Raw genomic sequence first — 18,092 nt, forward strand, 5'->3', positions numbered from 1 at the left:
CAACTGTAGGTGGAGTAACCCTTTAAGAACTGAACTGGACTGTGGACTGTGAACTGCGTAAGAACTGGATCAGAGACTTGTACAAGGATGCTTCGGTGAAGAAACAAATCCCCCATGTGTCTTACTTTTTACCACAAAGGGGATGACCCTCTGTGCCTGCTTACTTTTCCATGCATGAGGAGGCGGATGGTAAGGGTGACATTGAGGCCACCCTCTGACTGGACTTTGGTGGGCTCCATGCTGGGAGGAAGTGAGACCAAACCACCGTCCTGGAATGGGATTTCCTCAGAAGGAGAAGGAGTGGGGTGGTATTCCAGCCAGCCAGTCACCTGTAAACACAACACACACAACAATAATATTACTAATTATTATTAATATTTTACTGTAAATGTCCACATATTTCAACAGACATAAACTTCTGTTTTGTCAGATTATGTCATAACATCGTAAGCTGGAGTTGTTATTCAAAAATGTGGGCTAAAAATAAAACACTGCAGACACAGCACAGCTAAGCATTTATGAGATCCCCACACAACATTTGCAGCATGAATGATACATAATGGTGAGGAGAAGATTCAGAGATAATCAGACATAATTAGATTCACTCCCCCCAGGTCAATTTGTAGTCTCAAAATGTGTCTTCTTTTTTTTTTCTTTCTTCTATAATTTCTTTTTAAAGCTTGTTTTGTTTCAAATTGGACACCACAGTTCCTATCAAATTCTCCCAGCAATTCTGCTAACGTTTTACATGGTAAGTGTAAGACTACATCAGGGACATTTAGTGGTTTACAACTCATAGTACTGGCTTAAACACAAAGGACAGGATTAAAACACAGAGGAATGGGCCTGAGAATAAACTAAATGATGATAATGAATGCATCGACTAAACTCCTGAAAATTAAAATCTCAGTGTAATGATGTTCACTTGATGGTGCTGTACGATGACTTGCAGAATCCTTACTGCAAAGTTTTCAATGATAAAATGATCTTTTCTGTGAGTCAGACATTAAAGTTTTCCTCCAGTGCCCTCATTACAGTTATTCAAATTACTTTGCTCCCCTTTGCCTTTGCTACTAAGGCAAAGGCAAACAGGACAGTCGGTATGCATGGATGACCATGGTGTCCGAAAAGTGGAAAGGTTTTTTTGAGAAAGTTGCAAGAAATGAAACCATTGTTCTGTTCATTGTAATGAATTTGTACCTTGCTAAGTTTACAACATGTATATTACAGAAAAATAATATAAAACATTATGTTAAGCTGTCTGATAAGTGACAAGTTTAGACTGACGGTGGTGCTCACAATTCATTATAAAGATAAATAACACACATAACACACTGCATGTAAACATATATTTTGCCAATAACACACATTTTGTGAGGAGATATTTTGACTTTAATGACAGCAGTTCTTTTCTTTTCTTAGAACACATATATCAAGTCGCATATAGTTAAATGTAAATTTCTTAAGATATATAGTTTGTTATTATATATTAAGTAACTCCTGTGCCATGTGTTTTGCCCTGCATGTTTTCTTGCTGAGTTCTCAGTTTGTAATGTACATACTCATACTGACAATACACAGTCTCTTGGGTATTTGTTGAGTTTTATGTAATTTCAAGGCCCATCTAGGAATGGGGATTGCAAATTATCTCAGGCTGTAAATGCTGTGGTGTGTGGCATTTGTTTAGACTCCATTATTGTCCCCATACAAATAAACATTAAATAAAATGTGAAATAGAAACAGAATTGGCTCTTTTTCAACATCCCCAGCGGCTTGAACTGCTCCCTTTGTTTTACAAATGTTGTTCTCTGAATCATTTGACTTTAGTCATTTCACAGACAAAATGATCAAAATGTTAATTTCAAGTCATCAACCAATGTCCTCACCCACACTATTGACTTTCTGCTGTTATCATTACCTGCACAAGTTAATCATTAACTTTTCTAAAGTTATCAAAAAGCCCCAGAGAATTCTCATCAACCTCATACTCTCTAGACTAAAGCTGGGCGGTTCTGATATTTTCAGTGGCTTGTTTGGCGTCCACAAGCAAATCCTTATTTTCTGCCAGACACAACCTTAGGCTATTGTTGTTTTTTGTGCTCATGCGAAACAAAAACTCAAAATAAAGACTTCAGGCACTGTTTGCACTTATGAATGTTTTATCTTTCAATGGGACTGTTTGGCAATTGGGAAAATACATTTAATGAAACTAAAACTGTCCCAATTTATGAAAAAAAAAAGGGAGATTTATCATTTTTGTGTGAAACAGCGCCCCGCTGGGTTGGTGGTAAAAAGGGGTAATGCACCGGATGGTGACTGAAATCACTGCACTGAAGGCTAGTGAGGAGCCAGGTGAGGAGCCAGGTGAGGAGCCAGGTGAGGAGCCAGGTGAGGAGCCAGGTGAGGAGCCAGGTGAGGAGCCAGGTGAGGAGCCAGGTGAAGCGCCAGGTGAAGCGCCAGGTGAAGCGCCAGGTGAAGCTGGTCCTTTTAATTAATTATCAAGGCGATGTGAAGAACGAACTTCATCTTCACAGTGTGAGTAAAATAAGCCGATTGTCTGTTTCCAGCTGGCTAGTATCGTTACTGTTAAATGGGTTAATGTGTTAATTGTATGTGCGGTTCCTGATGAATGGCTGAATGTACAGGAAGGTGTGTATTTCCTCTGGATCCTGGTGCTCACACATACACACTCAACACTGTGGACAGGGCCCACCAGTCACTGTGTGTGGTCTGGGATTGTTGACAACGCAGGGTCAGGTGGTTGTTGTTGTTGTTGTTGTTGTTGTTGTTTGTGTTGGTTTGGTTTACGTGTATAAAATAGCTTTACATACAGATTAGCAAGGTGTGTAAGTGATGTATTTGATACAAAGGGCGGCAGTCGCTCGGGGGGTAGAGCGTCCACCAATCAGAGGGTTGGCGGTTCGATCCCCGGCTCCTCCCACTGCATGTAAGTGTCCTTGAGCAACGTACTGAGCCCCAAATTGCTCCTGATTCTGTGCCATCAGTGTGTGTCTCTGTGTGTGCGTGTGTGTGAGATCTTCTGTTTCTGATGAGCAGTTGGCCCCTTGCATGGCAGCGTCTGTGTGTGTGTGTGTGTGTGTGTGTGTGTGGATGGGTGAATTTGAAAGGTAGTGTAAAGCGCTTTGAGTGATTGGAAGACTAGAATGGCGCAGTCCATTTACCATTTCATTTACATATCATTAAAACTCTTCTTTTAATGTGAAGGCAGGATTTAAATGTGAATTCATATATCACGGTTGTGTTTTACTATCCCCATGCATCTTTGTTTGTAAAATAACACCAGGAGTTTCATTGGCGGAATATAAATAGGTGCATTTAGTTTACATTTAATTTACTGTACCTAGTACAAATTCAAGGTATTTTTAAGCCTATTTTACCTCTTTTCTTGTCATGCTACTTTCTACTTCTAATCCACTACATTTTAGGGTAAATTTACTCCACTACATTTATCTGACATCTTTTATAAAGTGTGAGGTTTTGTCATAAATTCACCGTGCTAATAGTATAAACAAGTTTTGCTGAAACATTAGTCCATGAATCAATCAGTCAATTGACAATTAAACTAAACTATTCTGATCATGTTTTTTTCATGTAAAATCATTTCGTGCTTACATTATTTTAACATTTGTTATTAATTTTTTTTTATTATTCTCAAAGTCTGGATGGACAAAACAAGCATTTGGAAGGCATCCCTTTGCTTAATAGTGACAGCATTTTTGTCTGTTTTCATCATTTTTACAAACCAAACAATTGATTGGAAGCAGTAAAGTAAAGGATCCTCTCCAAAACACTTTTTTTAGGCTTTCTCACAGATTTTGCAACAGAAGGTCATTGCTAAAATTTGCATTTTTTTTTTTTTTTTTTAAAGGTTAATTTCATACAGAAGACTTGATTCTAGTAATACCTCTGTGGTTTGAATAGACCAGAACCTCCTTTAGCCTATGAAACACATCAGCATAGGATGTACAGCTGTGCCACTGTTCCTTGTTTTAGTATGTTACTATTTTCATCCCACTTTTTATGTGTCCAGAGAATATTGACCGCTTACATAAATGATATTTGGGTACTCTGTACCAAAACAAGGTCTTATGATCTCCTGCGATGCCTTGAGTATTTGTGTGACGTTCTTAGCACGGTCACAATCTCAGTACAAATATGTGAAGATTGAAGTCGGTGAGATGAAAAATGAATGTAATATCAATCCTTTCATCCCTACTATGGATGTCCTTTTCTGATTCTTGCAAATTTGAAAGCCAAAGTGACTGAAATCACTGCTGCATGGACAAGAGCATTTATTTATTTAATACATTTTGAAGAATTTGCCTGATTGGTATTTGGCAGGAGGTATAGACAAACAAATCAAAGGGTTACAAACCTGCTGCTAATTTCACATTCTATTCAAATTACTTGGGTTACTAAAAAATGATAGATGTGGTGTGGAAACAGATTGCCCATAAACAACAGTGCCAACTTGGAGCATGTTGTGTTAGGCTTCATGCATTTTGCACATCCTGGTGATGTTGTTTTTTCAAACCACCTAGCAACACCTAGAGAGCAGTGGAAAAAAACCGTTAATGTGCTGTCTCGCAAAGATTGACATAAAAAAAAAGAACTCTGCGACTCGCTTTGTTAGAAGGTGGCAGACAGCAGGATGTGTGGAGCAACTGAAGGTGCTAACAAGCTCATGAGTCAGGTAGCCATCTAGACTCTGTCCACGTGTCTGTCCACGGGTCTGCTCACTTCAGTAAACATCTTAAAGGAGAAAAACTGCTCAAATATTAATGTTGGTCTTCTTGTTGGAAACAATGGTGTGCGGGTTCACCCTGGATTGTAGTGCAGGGGGGGCTGGCCTCATAGCCTGCGTGTTGAATATTGTTTACTAAAACTGAATCTTAATCTTCATTTAAGTCACAATCTGCTTCTTGCTGCTGATGAGCCGAACTAATATAATGGTATTTGTGTATTTTTTCCTTGTTTGAAAGATGTGCCCTTACTACTGTGTTTGAAGGGGATAGCATTTTCAGTCATTTTACCTTTGGAGGAATGTGTAAAAACTATTTCAGATCTAAGTGCCGTATATTGGGCAAAAACCAAATGGAAGGCTGGTGTATCTCATAAAGCATAAAGAAATAGTGTGGCATTTTGTGAAAGTAGTGAGCAATGACATACTGACTGTCTCTGGTTGCCTGGCACACACTCCCACTAAAACTAGTCATTTTTACACGGTTTTTGTATGGGTTAAAAAAAACAAGATATAACACATTAAATATTGAGTTTACCAGGTGCCGGTAGGTGCATTTTTTTATGCCTTTGGACAGAGCCAGACTAGCTGTTTCCTCTGTTTTCAGTCTTTGTGCTGAGCTAATCTAACCTGGCTGTCCCTTTTTTATTGTATATTTAATGCACAGATAAGAGTGGTATCATTTTTTTTTTTTCTAACTCTCAGTGAATCGATCTATTTTAATTAAGCAGCCACTATGTCAGAGAGTTATAGCAGAGAAACATGGGCTACTCGAATGAATCTAGCTAACACTCACATATGGCAGCATCCATTGTTATGTAGTTCTCTGTAGTGCTTGTGCATTGAGGCATTGGCATTCCAATTGTAATTAAATTCTTTCTTCTCGACATAATTTGCTGCCGTTGCTTCAGCAAAATAACACATAATTGTAGCTATTTATTGCAGCAGGTGTTTCTGTCTTTGACAGCTGATGCTTTAAACCATCCACACGTCAGGGCAACAATGATTTTCTGTTCTATGTAATTTAGTGTTTCTTCGTTTGTTTAACCAAAGATGTAAACAATGATGATTCACGGAACGTGTGCAACCAAATAAATCCCATTGTGGAGTGTTCAAAGGGTAAAAAGCTGTAGGAGCAGAGGGTCAAATTATGTTTGCTGTTTGGAAGAATGATGTGGTTATGTTACACATAATCAGTTTCTTCCTTTCATTTGGAGTATTTCATGATTTCTTTGTCTTTTTGTTGCTATCTTTATATGTAAATTTGACCCTTAAATTTTGATCACAAATCATCTTTAATGACTACCTGTGATTATCTTTGAAAAGGGTGCTCACAGGTCAGACAGTATTGAATCTCTTATTTATTATTAACAGTTTCTGAGGACAACCAGCGCTTAAGGGATGTTTTCTTCCTTTTGAAATACAGTGAAGGCACAGGAGCAACATAAAGCTTAATCATTGATGTTAGGCAGGAATAGCAGAGCTTTCCATAAGTGCTGGCAGCCGGCCAAACAGCCAACTACTCATTTAAGTCCAGCCACTTTATTCAGTTTTCATTCTAATAAAATAGTTTTAATTAATACGTTGCGATTCGCTATGCACATACATTTTCCGACCACTAACCTCCACTTCAAAACAATGCAAGCATGGTGACAAAGAAACATGTATCAGTCCCGCCCACACTTGCTGTATATGATAGTCTGTGTGTGTGCGCGCTGAGAGGTTGTGAGTGGACAGTCATATTCAGTGTTTGTTTTTTTAATATTAGCAAAATAATTGATGACAAAACACACCCATTGCATTGATTGCACAGACAGTGGACATTCAGACAAACTGGTGGCTTGACGACTGCGCAGTAACCACTGCATTTACCATAGACGTCACAGCAGAGCCATCTCTAAGACGCACACAAACACACTAAATCAGGCAGTGCTGTCAAAGTAACAGGCCTGTGTCAAATTAAATAAATGGAGGCTATAACTCAGCCTCACACTGTAGTTTTACAGTTTAAAATATGCTAGAATGTAAACCAAAATACATTACCCATCATTGTGGCATATCTTGATACAACTTCAATCATACAAAATACATAAATAAATAAATCAGTCAATTCATAAAATGCTCAAGAAGCCTAAGTCCTCCTTTACAATAATTCACTACTTGTTTACAAACTCATTAAAATATTAATAATAGTTTAAATCGGTGTATATGATTAAATGGTGACATTAGGATGTGCCCAAATGACAAAAAAGCCACAGGATTATGGTACAGTGTTGTCTCACTGAATCAGCTGCATACATTGATGACTGATGATGACTTTCCCGTTGATAGACAGTAAGTTGTTTATGTTGTCCAGTTTTTGGTTAGTTAAAAAAAAAGAAACTGTAAGAAATGTCACATGCTGTGAATACACATTTGCAGTCTGCAAAAGGCACAACTGCATCATAAAATATGCACCATCAAACACACAATGGATCGTAATGGATCGTATTGGCTCCATGAAGCCCAATTTGTTTCTGATCACTAAACCAAAAAACTTCCCTTTGCGCTCCGTTAACACTCTGCACATTAAATTTACATGATTGTACATTTAAAAGGAGCATTACCGCTGTCAGTTACTAATGAACCATCACAGACGTTTAGATAAAAAGTATCTATTATAAATTAAACCCTGCCATCTTATCCTTTCTGTTTTTCCTTTTTTTTTTTTTGACCATATCACTTTATTTAGATAGTGACAGTAGAGAATGACAGGCAAGGCGGGGAGAGGGAGGGGAGGACATGCAGCACGGGGCCTGGGGCCAGATTTGAGTCTGGCTGTTGCGGTAAGGACGTTGATACGTATGCGGTATGCACTTTACCCGATGAAAACCCCCCATCTTATCATGCAGTTTTGATCATATTGGACTCTTAATACAATATTTTCAGATTTCAGGACAAAGTGCAGCTTAATATCTCCTACTCATAAAGCAGAAGCAGATGAGCAGTTTTAATAGTTTGCCTTGCAGAGGTTAATTTTGGCAGAAAATGAAACACAAGTACATGGTCTTCTGCCTTTCTAAATATATCCGCGGACCAATTAAAGTGCATTTTGATTGCCAGGAACATGTTTAAGTTGATAACCTTGACCAAGAAGTGTCATCCTTTTGTTTGGGTTAAACATCACCTGCTAGCCACTATGGCCTATTAGCACCTTCCGTCTGTAGCAGAGCACTTTCTAATGTTTCAAAATGGTCTCTCAGCCCTAAAAAGCCCTGATGCATTTGGGAAAATGAGTTGTAGTAGAGTGGAAAGGGAAGGTAGAATAAATACTCGCAGACACACATGCTGAGCCGCCTTTTGTTGCAGCACGTCAGTCTGCAAGCAGCAATTGTGACAGACCCATTTGCCCCAAAAGTGGGCTGTAAACCTGTCATCTCCAATCAGCTGGGCCTGGTTGAGAGCTCAGCCCAAATTACAATCACAACCTGACGGCCCCTTGCATTGTTTCTCTGACAACTAACATTAGCTTGAAGGGCTAACTTAGTTCATTGGTGCGTGTCTGCTAATAAGCCGTGCTAGCCGACAGTTTCCCCTTTCTCATCAAAAAATACAATGCTTTTTTTTTTGTTTTTTTGTTGTCTGTAATCACTAATGGAGAACATAAATCTATCAGTACTGATTTATAAGATGATGTTGACACAGCTAACGGTAAACTGTCTTCCCTGTTTCCATATAAATAGAAATGCTTCAGTTTTTCAGTTGCATCATGGACTGAAATCGTTGTTCCAGACAATATGAGCCTACAGTTCAAAGTGAAGCTGCCACTCTGCAGCACCTGAAAACCCAGTGCACATAACTGCCTGTATAATACACGTCATTTATTGTTGTGTTTACTGAGAGGATTTTATAAGACATTAGTTTAAGCCATAACCCTGTACCAACTAAGGTATTATCGATTTCAAATCTATTTAATAATTAATCCATTGTTCAAAATAAGACATGACCGAAACTAACAATGGCAACACACAATCGGATCGGCTCTAATCCAATCAGGGCGATTTACTGGAAAAGTTTATATTTGTTATCGGCTCAGATTTTTTTTTTTTTAACCCCCAGATGTCACACTGCATCTACGGCAAATAGTCGGCACGCAGAAGGGCCCTGGATTATGATATGTACTGTGACAATCACAACATTTAACCCAAAAAACATTCACAACTCATCTGTGACATAATTCATAATCATTCAGAAAGTATTTACCTTTATGCAGCCTCTAACAGTTGACCACCACTTCAGCTGTTTACAAAAGATTAGCAAAATGGAATTGAAATAATATATCCCTATTACTAAGACGCAATGAAATCCTAGCAAAATCATTGGCCAAGACATGGAGTCATGTGGGCGATGCATCACGACTCATGACGTCACCTTTGGCGTGTAACCCCGAAAATACAGCCGGTCTAGCCTTTTCGTCATGCTTTAACCATTGCATGGGCAAGTGTTCTCCTCTACATGGGCAGAAGACATGATGGGTGGCCCACATTCGGATGCCCCTAGGGGTCTGGGGGCGAGGGGGGGGGGGGGGGAGGGGTTGGAGGTGGCACACCAACCGAAATGGGTGCCTGGAGTGACATGTCAGCGAAGCCATCAAACATGGTAGCTCGTTGCTACCGCCGGCTCGCTGCTAACATCGGTTTCTGTACTGCCACTCTGATTTTGTGTGTTGTACCTTGCAATGTTTATATGACGAGTAAACATTACTGTTATCTATAAAGTCCTCCATAACCCAATTCACAATTTCCCTGTTTTGACTCCATGTGCACACATCAAACCCAGCATCATCCCACAATGCTCTGGTTCATCGTGGAGTTGAATGCAGTAACCCACAAACATATTTTATTGGTAAAACCATTGAAAACAACACTCATGCTGCCTTAATCTGGTAACTTTTTACGTATAGATACAAATGACCATAAAGTTGTGATTATGCCGCTGTGTTGCTCCAAGCAAACAGAATGAGTACTAATCAACTCTGAAATTAAATGATTCCATTTCTCTGCCTAAGGACTCTGTACCAGATATTCTCCAGCGTGTTTTTTGATTGACCGATAACACATTTGCAATTACTTTCCAGGTCAATACCGACACTTGCAAACCTAATTCTTATCTTATGTAGTGCTTTTATGTTTTTTTTTTTTTTTATTAATATCCAGCCTTTCTGATTGCACCTGGTCATGTCAATGTCCATTGATTTGTCGTGTTGTAACCATCCTAATCGTGACTGTGCATGCAAAATAGTTTTGTGTGTGTGTGTGTGTGTGTTTGTGATTCAACAGTGAGTCTCTCCCAGGTAGAACCTTGAAATGTTCGTACCAAAATCTAATCCATGACTTCAGTACTATAAAGCTTCTACAGTTTACTGCAAGTGCAGCTAAAATCAGATGTTGTACCTCAGTTTTTTTTTTTGTGTTGAGTTTTTTGTCTTGTTTAAACAGCAGCACCCCCCACCCCCTTCATATTTGCCTTTTTCATTGCTGTTACTAGAGATTTAATTTAAGGGCATATGTTTGATATGTTTGTTTTTTGAAATGTTTAAAATGTAAGCCCGGGGCTGCTCCATATACTAGCTACTTAAGCTAATTTGGCAGAATTTGCAAGTGGAATATTTAGGATTAAATGAATAAATAGATTAGGATAGATTACATTTAATACCATATTTTTATGAGAACAATATACTAGGGAGGTCCAGAAATTCATATGCAAGAGGAAATAAGCACCACACAAATAGGTTCATACTTGATGAGGATGTCCCATAACCCCTTGCTTTTGGAGTACTATTTTGAAACCTTTGAAGAGTTTGGCATTAGGGCAATGTTGTTTTGCAGCCAGCACTGGTGACGTACTGCGAATTGAGCTGTGCTCCTTGGCTGCGCTTGGTTTTGACTCATCCATAGCAGGAAACCGTGGTATTTTAGATATTTAAGGTATGCCTAAAACATACCCAGCTTCATCTATTGTACTCTAAATTGGACCATAATTTACAAAATGAACTTCATGTAATGGGAGACTTGAAACTATAGTGTTTTGAGACCATAAACTCACTAGGAAACAGTAGTATTAACCAAGTGGGAAGTAGGGTAATTTCCCCATAAGACTTTACAGTAGTTTTTTGCAGTCTATGGAGCGGCCCCCTGTTGGCCATTAGAAAGAATGCAGGTTTAAGACACTTCCCCTTTGTTCTCTGTCTGAAATGTAAAAATATCTGATAAAGTTGGTCATTGGTTGTTTTGTTTGCATGATTAATTATCTAGAACTTTTAAAAAGAAAACTACTGGCTGCTGTTGTGTGATAAATTAAACTGAAGACACAGAAGGTGGCTTCTCTTTGCTTGCCAGAGCTTGAATAATGGCAATCTAAGAAATAAATAGTAAATAGAGTAGTGACAATAACAGGTGTATGAAATGATGTTTTACTAAAAAGGCATAGCCATATCAGTAGCCAGGCTGTAACTTCTGTTAACCAAGGAAACCACATCTTACTCTAACATTAAAACCTTTACTGATTTAAAATGCTATCTGCATTTTTTTCACGATGTTTAAAGTATAAAACAGGCTTCAGTATTTCCGTACTATGCTTGAACCAATATAATATTAGTGATTCCCACAAAAGACCTCCATGTCTTTCTGCTTCATTTTTCCTATAGTTCTTAATGTGAATTACATGGTCCCCACTCCAATGGTCTCTAAGGTTCAAGCTATTATCTTTCCATATAGAATTAACACACTATCCACCTGAACCATGATCTTTTCAGAGTTGCTGAAAAGCTCAAATGCCGTAATAATCACCGTACAACGTATGTATGATTTCTTTTCCACTTAAATATAGTTATTTGAACAAGGTATTCTTCTGAAAGCCAGTGCGAAGGCTTGAGTAAAAAGGTAAGGGCAGAGAGGTCACTTTAATCTGAAATGTATCATTTTCTCCTGCACAAAGGATTATTCTTGTTCAACTTCAGTTCGGTTGAGAGGCAGAGCTCAATCACAAAGAAAAAAACATCATTAGTCCCCACATGGATCAACCACCATATCTGTATCCAAAAAGAAGAAGCATCAAAGCGTATTAAAAACTGAAAAGGAGTTCTTTTATCAGATGCGATATGGCTTTACAATTAAGTGGGACAATTCACTCAACAGACATGGTATTGTTCAGTTGATAACAAATTACCTTCAGGCAGTGAATCTAATTTAATTCACAATGGAACATTTTTTCATGACTGCATTTTCAAAGATGAATCGCAGAAATCAAATGGTGAGTTTACAAATAATAGATGATAATAGAAAGAACAAAGACAAACACATTGCACAAGTGTTGAGCTCGAAATAAAATTACTTTCCCCAAGAGCAACATCTCAGCTCAAGTGCCCACAGCACTGTCTGAACTCTCTAATCACATCCCACCTCTACAAGCCATATGCCTATTAAATCCTGTATCAAAACATATTGCCAGCAGCTGAGTATCCTTACACGCTAGGCAGTCTGATGGAGCTCTTCAGCAAATGTTTTCTGTGACCATACTTCTTGTGTAGTTTGGGCATACTGTATATTTTTGACTTTTCTTAATGAAAATGGTTTGAGGGCTTTGAACATCTCACAGCTATGTAAGTGCACTCAAAGCGAAGCTGGCCCTAATTGGTAGAAGTCTCTCCTGTTTGTACCTTGCTTGGCCATTGTTAAAGAGCAGCAACCAGCCACATCCATAGCTTTTGATTGTTTTTAACAAAAACTCATTTTAACTGGTGAAAGTTTCAGTGTCAGCTAGAAATGAGAAGCAGCTAAGTGAGTTTTGTGTTGTTTGCTAATAAGAAAGAGAGGAGCGGTTCTAGATTCGTCACTGTCAGAGCTTAGCGAATCTGTGTATTTCGTCAACCTGGGTGTCAGAATTGAGTCGATTATTGCTGCAACTGAATACTTTTTCACATTTACACACTACAATTTTCACTCCCATATAGACACATAATATGCCTGCAGCATAGAGCCTGTCTGCGGCAAAGGAGAGCGTGCTGCAATAGAGGCTGGGGTGGACAAACATAAAAGTTCAGTGAAAAAAGTTGATTGGAATTTGACAAGGTTTGTTTCAGTCGATACAGATCCATTAAAATATCCAATCCAAACTTCAGACATCTCTATTCTGTCCTATCGTGGACTGCTTTGTGTGGATCGTATACACACCTGAGCATATAGAAATGAGATGTCTGGATCCTCTGACCTCCTCCTACCAACACATACACGTTCCCACTAGCAAAGATAATGAAAGAAGGACAAAGTATCTGACCATAATTACACCGACACACACATCATCAGTTGATTATGCTATGGTCCCATACAATCACTGAGTAAGTGCACTGAACAAGTTAATGACTGGATGTGCCACAATTTCCTCCAGTTAAACAAAGATAAAACAAAAATATTTAATAATAATAATATAATTCTAACACATGCAACAGGACACTGAGCGGTCAGGTCCAGTTTGAGCACGTCCACAGTATTGAGGAGAAGAGGTCTAATCAGGCAACGTAAGTGAAAATTGGGTGTGTTGCTTTAAGCTGATTATTTGTAACTAGTTACTCAAACCATTAAGCAAACCATTTTAAGTGGCAAATAGCTAACACTGCAGGATGAATATCAAACAATTTACACACACACACACACACACACACACACACACACACACACACACACCATGCACATCACCATCATCATTATCTCTAAATGTAGACATTAAAGGGCATGCTGAATTATAGCATCTCATTCTGTAGCTTTATTTATTGCACATTACTGTAGTGAGCCCTAACAAGAGTAAACATGCAGCCTGTGGGCTGGTATATTACCAGGAAAATTTTATTAATATTTGCTTGGATCTGGTAGATGCTGCTTTCATTTTTTGCTTTTTAATGATGCACTGAAAAAAAAATGCCTTTGACAATTGAGCACTGAAAAGTGACAGCCACTGCCTTTTTCAATATCCATTTTAAAGATAGGTTAGCAGCTCCAAATGGCGGCAGTAAGTAAATGTTTGAAACATTTTAAGTTCAAAATCCAGAGCTACCATGTCACATCATGTTTGCCAGTCCGACTGGTCTGTAATCCTTTTATAGGAAGCCTTTGCTTTATACTAAAGGAAAGAAGGAAGCAAAAAAGTGTAGTTTTCTCCGGATGCAGTCTTTCCTGGCGTCTGATAAGATGCTTTATTTAAATATTCAGTTCAGTTCATCCCTTTGAGCCAATGTACATACCCCACTGCCAGAATTTAATTTTGGGAGTGTTAAGGATGGCATCCTTTCATTAAAAAACAGTATCAAACTAAATCAAATGTGGCCATTCCATGCAACTGTGAGACTGTGAAAAGAAGGGAGGGGAAACAAGTTAAGACAATCGGCTTTTAGTTTAATTAAAGCAGGCCACAGCTGTTTTGTTTAAACCAACCCCGTCAGCAGCAGACCAGACTGCGGTCAGGCTTTTGCTGGGTCTTGTCCAGTTGCGTACATGAAGCAGAGCAACACTAATATAGTATATATATTATATATAAATATATATATTTCAGGATAACAGACTCTTATTTAAGTGGTAAAGAAGGAGGAGGAAAGAAATGACTGAAGGAAGGAAGCTATCATAAAGCTTTGGTGTGGACATTAGTTTAGTTTAAATAAATGAGAAGTTTTTTATTTATTTATCAGTACTGATGACTTATAAAGTCATGGCTCTGACGTCTCTCCTCGTTAGATACTCAGAATTAAGGATAACACACACCAGCGGGTGACGTCCGTCAAAACATCCACATCCATTATTTTCAAAGCCCACAGGCGGCGTCTTGATGTGCGTCAGTCCTCAATGGCATCTGTCAGCTATCAAGAAAAGCAGCAATTTTATCACATTTGCTCCCTGAATTGGCTACTTGACTACTTCTTCTGTCTTTATGACACCTTCTGTCTGGGCTATGGGCGTCATTTGACACGCATCAAATTATGTGGGCTTAACTTTAGTCTGGTTAGAGACTAAAGTTGCCTTTAAGTACATTATTAAATTATCAGTTTAAATATCACAGTCTAAGGGAATAATGTGTGTACTGTACTTGTACAATGTCTCCATAATTAATAATTTAGTGGTGGTTTAATTACACTGTTACTGTTTTTTTTTCATTTTTATGAAGCAGAGTATTCTTTATATTCAGAGTATTAAAACAAAGAATATTTATAATGTTAACTACCTCACGCAGCATGGGCCATTGCTTCTAACCGCAACGTTAATGAGTGAAAAGCATCAGTGGCTACATAGCTAGCGACAACATGCTAAACCCCAATGCATGCATAATTGGGTCACCCACTGCAGGTGGAACTCAATCTGTGTCACTGTCTAAGCACTGAACCTGAGGACTGACCCCGGAGTTGACCCTTCAAAGTTAATACACCAGGATTTTAAAGACATTCACTAGTAAAAGTAGTCAGACAGAAGCAAGTAGCTTGCTGTTTAGGTTGTTTTTTTGGCACATAGGAAACCCCCCTGCAAGATTTGAGGATTAAAAAATGAGTCTCCAGGATCATGTTATGAAAGCTAATTTCAACCAGTTCATTAATATTTGACTTCACTGCATTTCTACAGACTAGGCTTTAGTGCTCTTCCTTGGCCAGTTTAGGGAAAGTGCTGGAGAGGGCTGAACTATCCGCAAAGTAATGAGGGCCAAGCTGCCGTATGAATTTTTAGTGCATAAAAAGTGGTTTAAGACTAGATTGTAGATCCATACGCTTTAATCTATGGTTGGACTTTTAGAATATATTCTGTATGGAATTGACATTTTGATTATCCCATGTAATCAGGGAAGTCTGGAAGATACAGTGAAGGTATAACTCTCCCCTCCATAGGAAAAATACACTTTCTCTATGCCCTTGTAAATGCCATGTATTCCCCGATGGTTCGAGCAGAACTGCTCAGCAACCACAGCAGTTGGACTGAGCAGTTGAGGTTACAATGTGAGCAACTGTGTCAGACTGAAGCATGAAATTGCTGAGAGTGTATATGCCAACCATCTCAGAATGAATGCGGGTAAGTGCCTTTATTTTTATGTACAACTCAGCACATGCCTCTATATTTCACTTTGATGTATGCACTTAGTGGCATTGGTTCATACTTATTCTATTATTAATCAGATATAATCTCAGACTCAACAGAGATCCCACTGTGCTCAGTATAGGGATGTTTTCTCAGACGAGCCTCTTTCCATTATCCCCGTTTGACTGAATATTGAAAGAACAAAGAGCAACATGCTCATAAAATCATTGGTAATTACAGTCCTAAACAAACTGCTCTCTGTACCAGCTGACCTGCTTGAATCCACACAAGAACTTCTTTCAGTTAAAACTATTAAGATGTAATGTACTGGATGGGGTGTGAATTTAACCCACTCGCGCCAGATTGTGTCATATGTTCTTAATCTGATTAACATGTTTATTCATCCTAATGAATAATGTGTCTACTTTTATTTTGGCATTCAAACACAGCACAGAATAAACACAGTTTATTCATTTGGCCAGTGAGTGTATATAGGCCCAGGTCAGCCCTATAGGGTTATAAAAGGAAGCTGATATCTGCTGACTTAGTCTTATCAGTCCAAAGCAGTGTTCTGTAGAGGGAGCCAGCTTAGATATTTTTTTTCTGGGTATCAATCTATAAAGCTTTCCTGCAATTTAATAGTGAAATCACACATACGGATACATGCGGTATGTGCGAACATGCTCAAAGGAGCTGAATTCAAACAGACAGACAGGCCAGTGGCCAACTTTATTCCCTTGCTGGCACCTTTCCAAGTATTTTTTCTTTAACTTTCCTTGTAAGAAATGCTTTATATAGTCTTATAATATAGTCATATAAAGTGAACACACTGTCCCTTAAAATGCAGCAGACTAGTTTATACCTTTTTATAAAGGTGATTTAGTGATAGGAAATATGGCCAGGCACGGTTTAGAAAAGAGTTCAGCTTTGTTCACAGCTGTACATGTAACAGAGCAAGTCTCTGTTGTTATTGCTGCCGAGAGAAAAATCCATCTGATGCACAAGGTATAGGGTTGTTAATTGTTTGTTTTTTTAGTATAAAGACAGATAGACATTGTTGGAAGACAGAGAACAACTGAGAAACTGCTGATTTCATGGTAAGAGTCCGTCTCTATAGTGTATGCAGTAAAGTACATTTGTATTCAGACTGCATTTGAATTTATTAAAGAACCTAAAAGGAGACATTTATTTTAAATACAACACGTTTGAGTGAAAGAACCTGACAGTATAGATTTTTGACTTCATGAGTTGACAGGAACAGCACAAATGCACTTTTAGTTTTGCTCTCTGCAAGTCTAGACTGTCTCATTTAGAGAGGAGGTTCAGGTTGAGCCAACTTGCCTGATAGCATTACAAACGTGGATTCATTCAGTTAGGTAAACACATTCATTTGTCCAACTGGACAGTCTTAGTAATTGTACAGAATAGATGTTCAGATTTGTTCTATTTTCTGTTTTGTTTTGTTTGACGTCATGGCTTTGTGTGTATTTATATAAGACTTGATGTTGATTTTCAAACCTGTCAGTAGTGCCTTTCCTTGGTAATCCCTGAGTCCTGGTAAAGGTTGTCACAGTGACAAAGGGTAAAATCTGCCTCAAGGAATTCTTCCTCACCCTCTAAAGTTTAAAGTGGTACTAAAAAAGGTCGGTCTGTTGATAGATATGTTCTAAAATTTGTTAAAGTAGTTAATCTAAAGGTCCATGCAGGTAATTCATGTTTTTCATGTATGCGACTGATTTCACCACTGGCATTCATTAATCAACACGCAATTTCCAATCCAACCTTCCAAGAATGGGGTATTTTGATGGCCGAAGACTATTAGAGGTAAAAAGATTTTAAAATGTTCCATAGTGTTTGAGCCACAGTTGGCTGCAGGAGAGATGTCAGCTTGCAATCTAACTAAATCGATGGAGCGCACGCTACCTCTGAGCTACTCACTTCAGTTACAGGCTTCTTTCACTTTGGTGCAGCAGGCACACACATCCTCCCAAGAGGGAGTAATTATGTCTCTGGTCGAGGCAGAAGACTGGGAGAAAAGTCTTTTTCTGTTTCTCTCTCTCTTCAAGAGGGCTGCAGACATATGCTGAATCTTTGCCTGCTGAATGTCCGCATTCCACACTTGCCACAAACTGGCTTGAAAGAAGCTTTTGGAGCTTCAGCCAGGCACCCTGTGCCTATAGTTATAGTTGGTTATAGACTTCAAATATGCTTTCTGTCACAGGTTGGTGGGACCCAAACACAGGAAT

At 38.6% G+C, this 18,092-nt stretch overlaps 1 protein-coding gene across 6 annotated transcripts in view; it reads right to left on the reverse strand.

Annotated features, from left to right (window-relative positions):
* Positions 1-18,092, reverse strand: part of pcbp3 (poly(rC) binding protein 3) — a 61,184-nt gene that overhangs the window by 17,218 nt on the left and 25,874 nt on the right. For all 6 annotated transcript variants that reach the window (XM_051404383.1, XM_051404382.1, XM_051404379.1 and 3 more), the window contains exon 6: positions 165-329. In XM_051404383.1, the coding sequence (XP_051260343.1) occupies positions 165-239 (75 nt within the window). In that variant the 5' untranslated portion in view covers positions 240-329. The remainder of the gene's footprint in view (positions 1-164; positions 330-18,092) is intronic.

The sequence above is a fragment of the Dicentrarchus labrax genome, unplaced genomic scaffold (assembly GCF_905237075.1).
Source record: "Dicentrarchus labrax unplaced genomic scaffold, dlabrax2021, whole genome shotgun sequence".
Classification (NCBI taxonomy): domain Eukaryota; kingdom Metazoa; phylum Chordata; class Actinopteri; family Moronidae; genus Dicentrarchus; species Dicentrarchus labrax.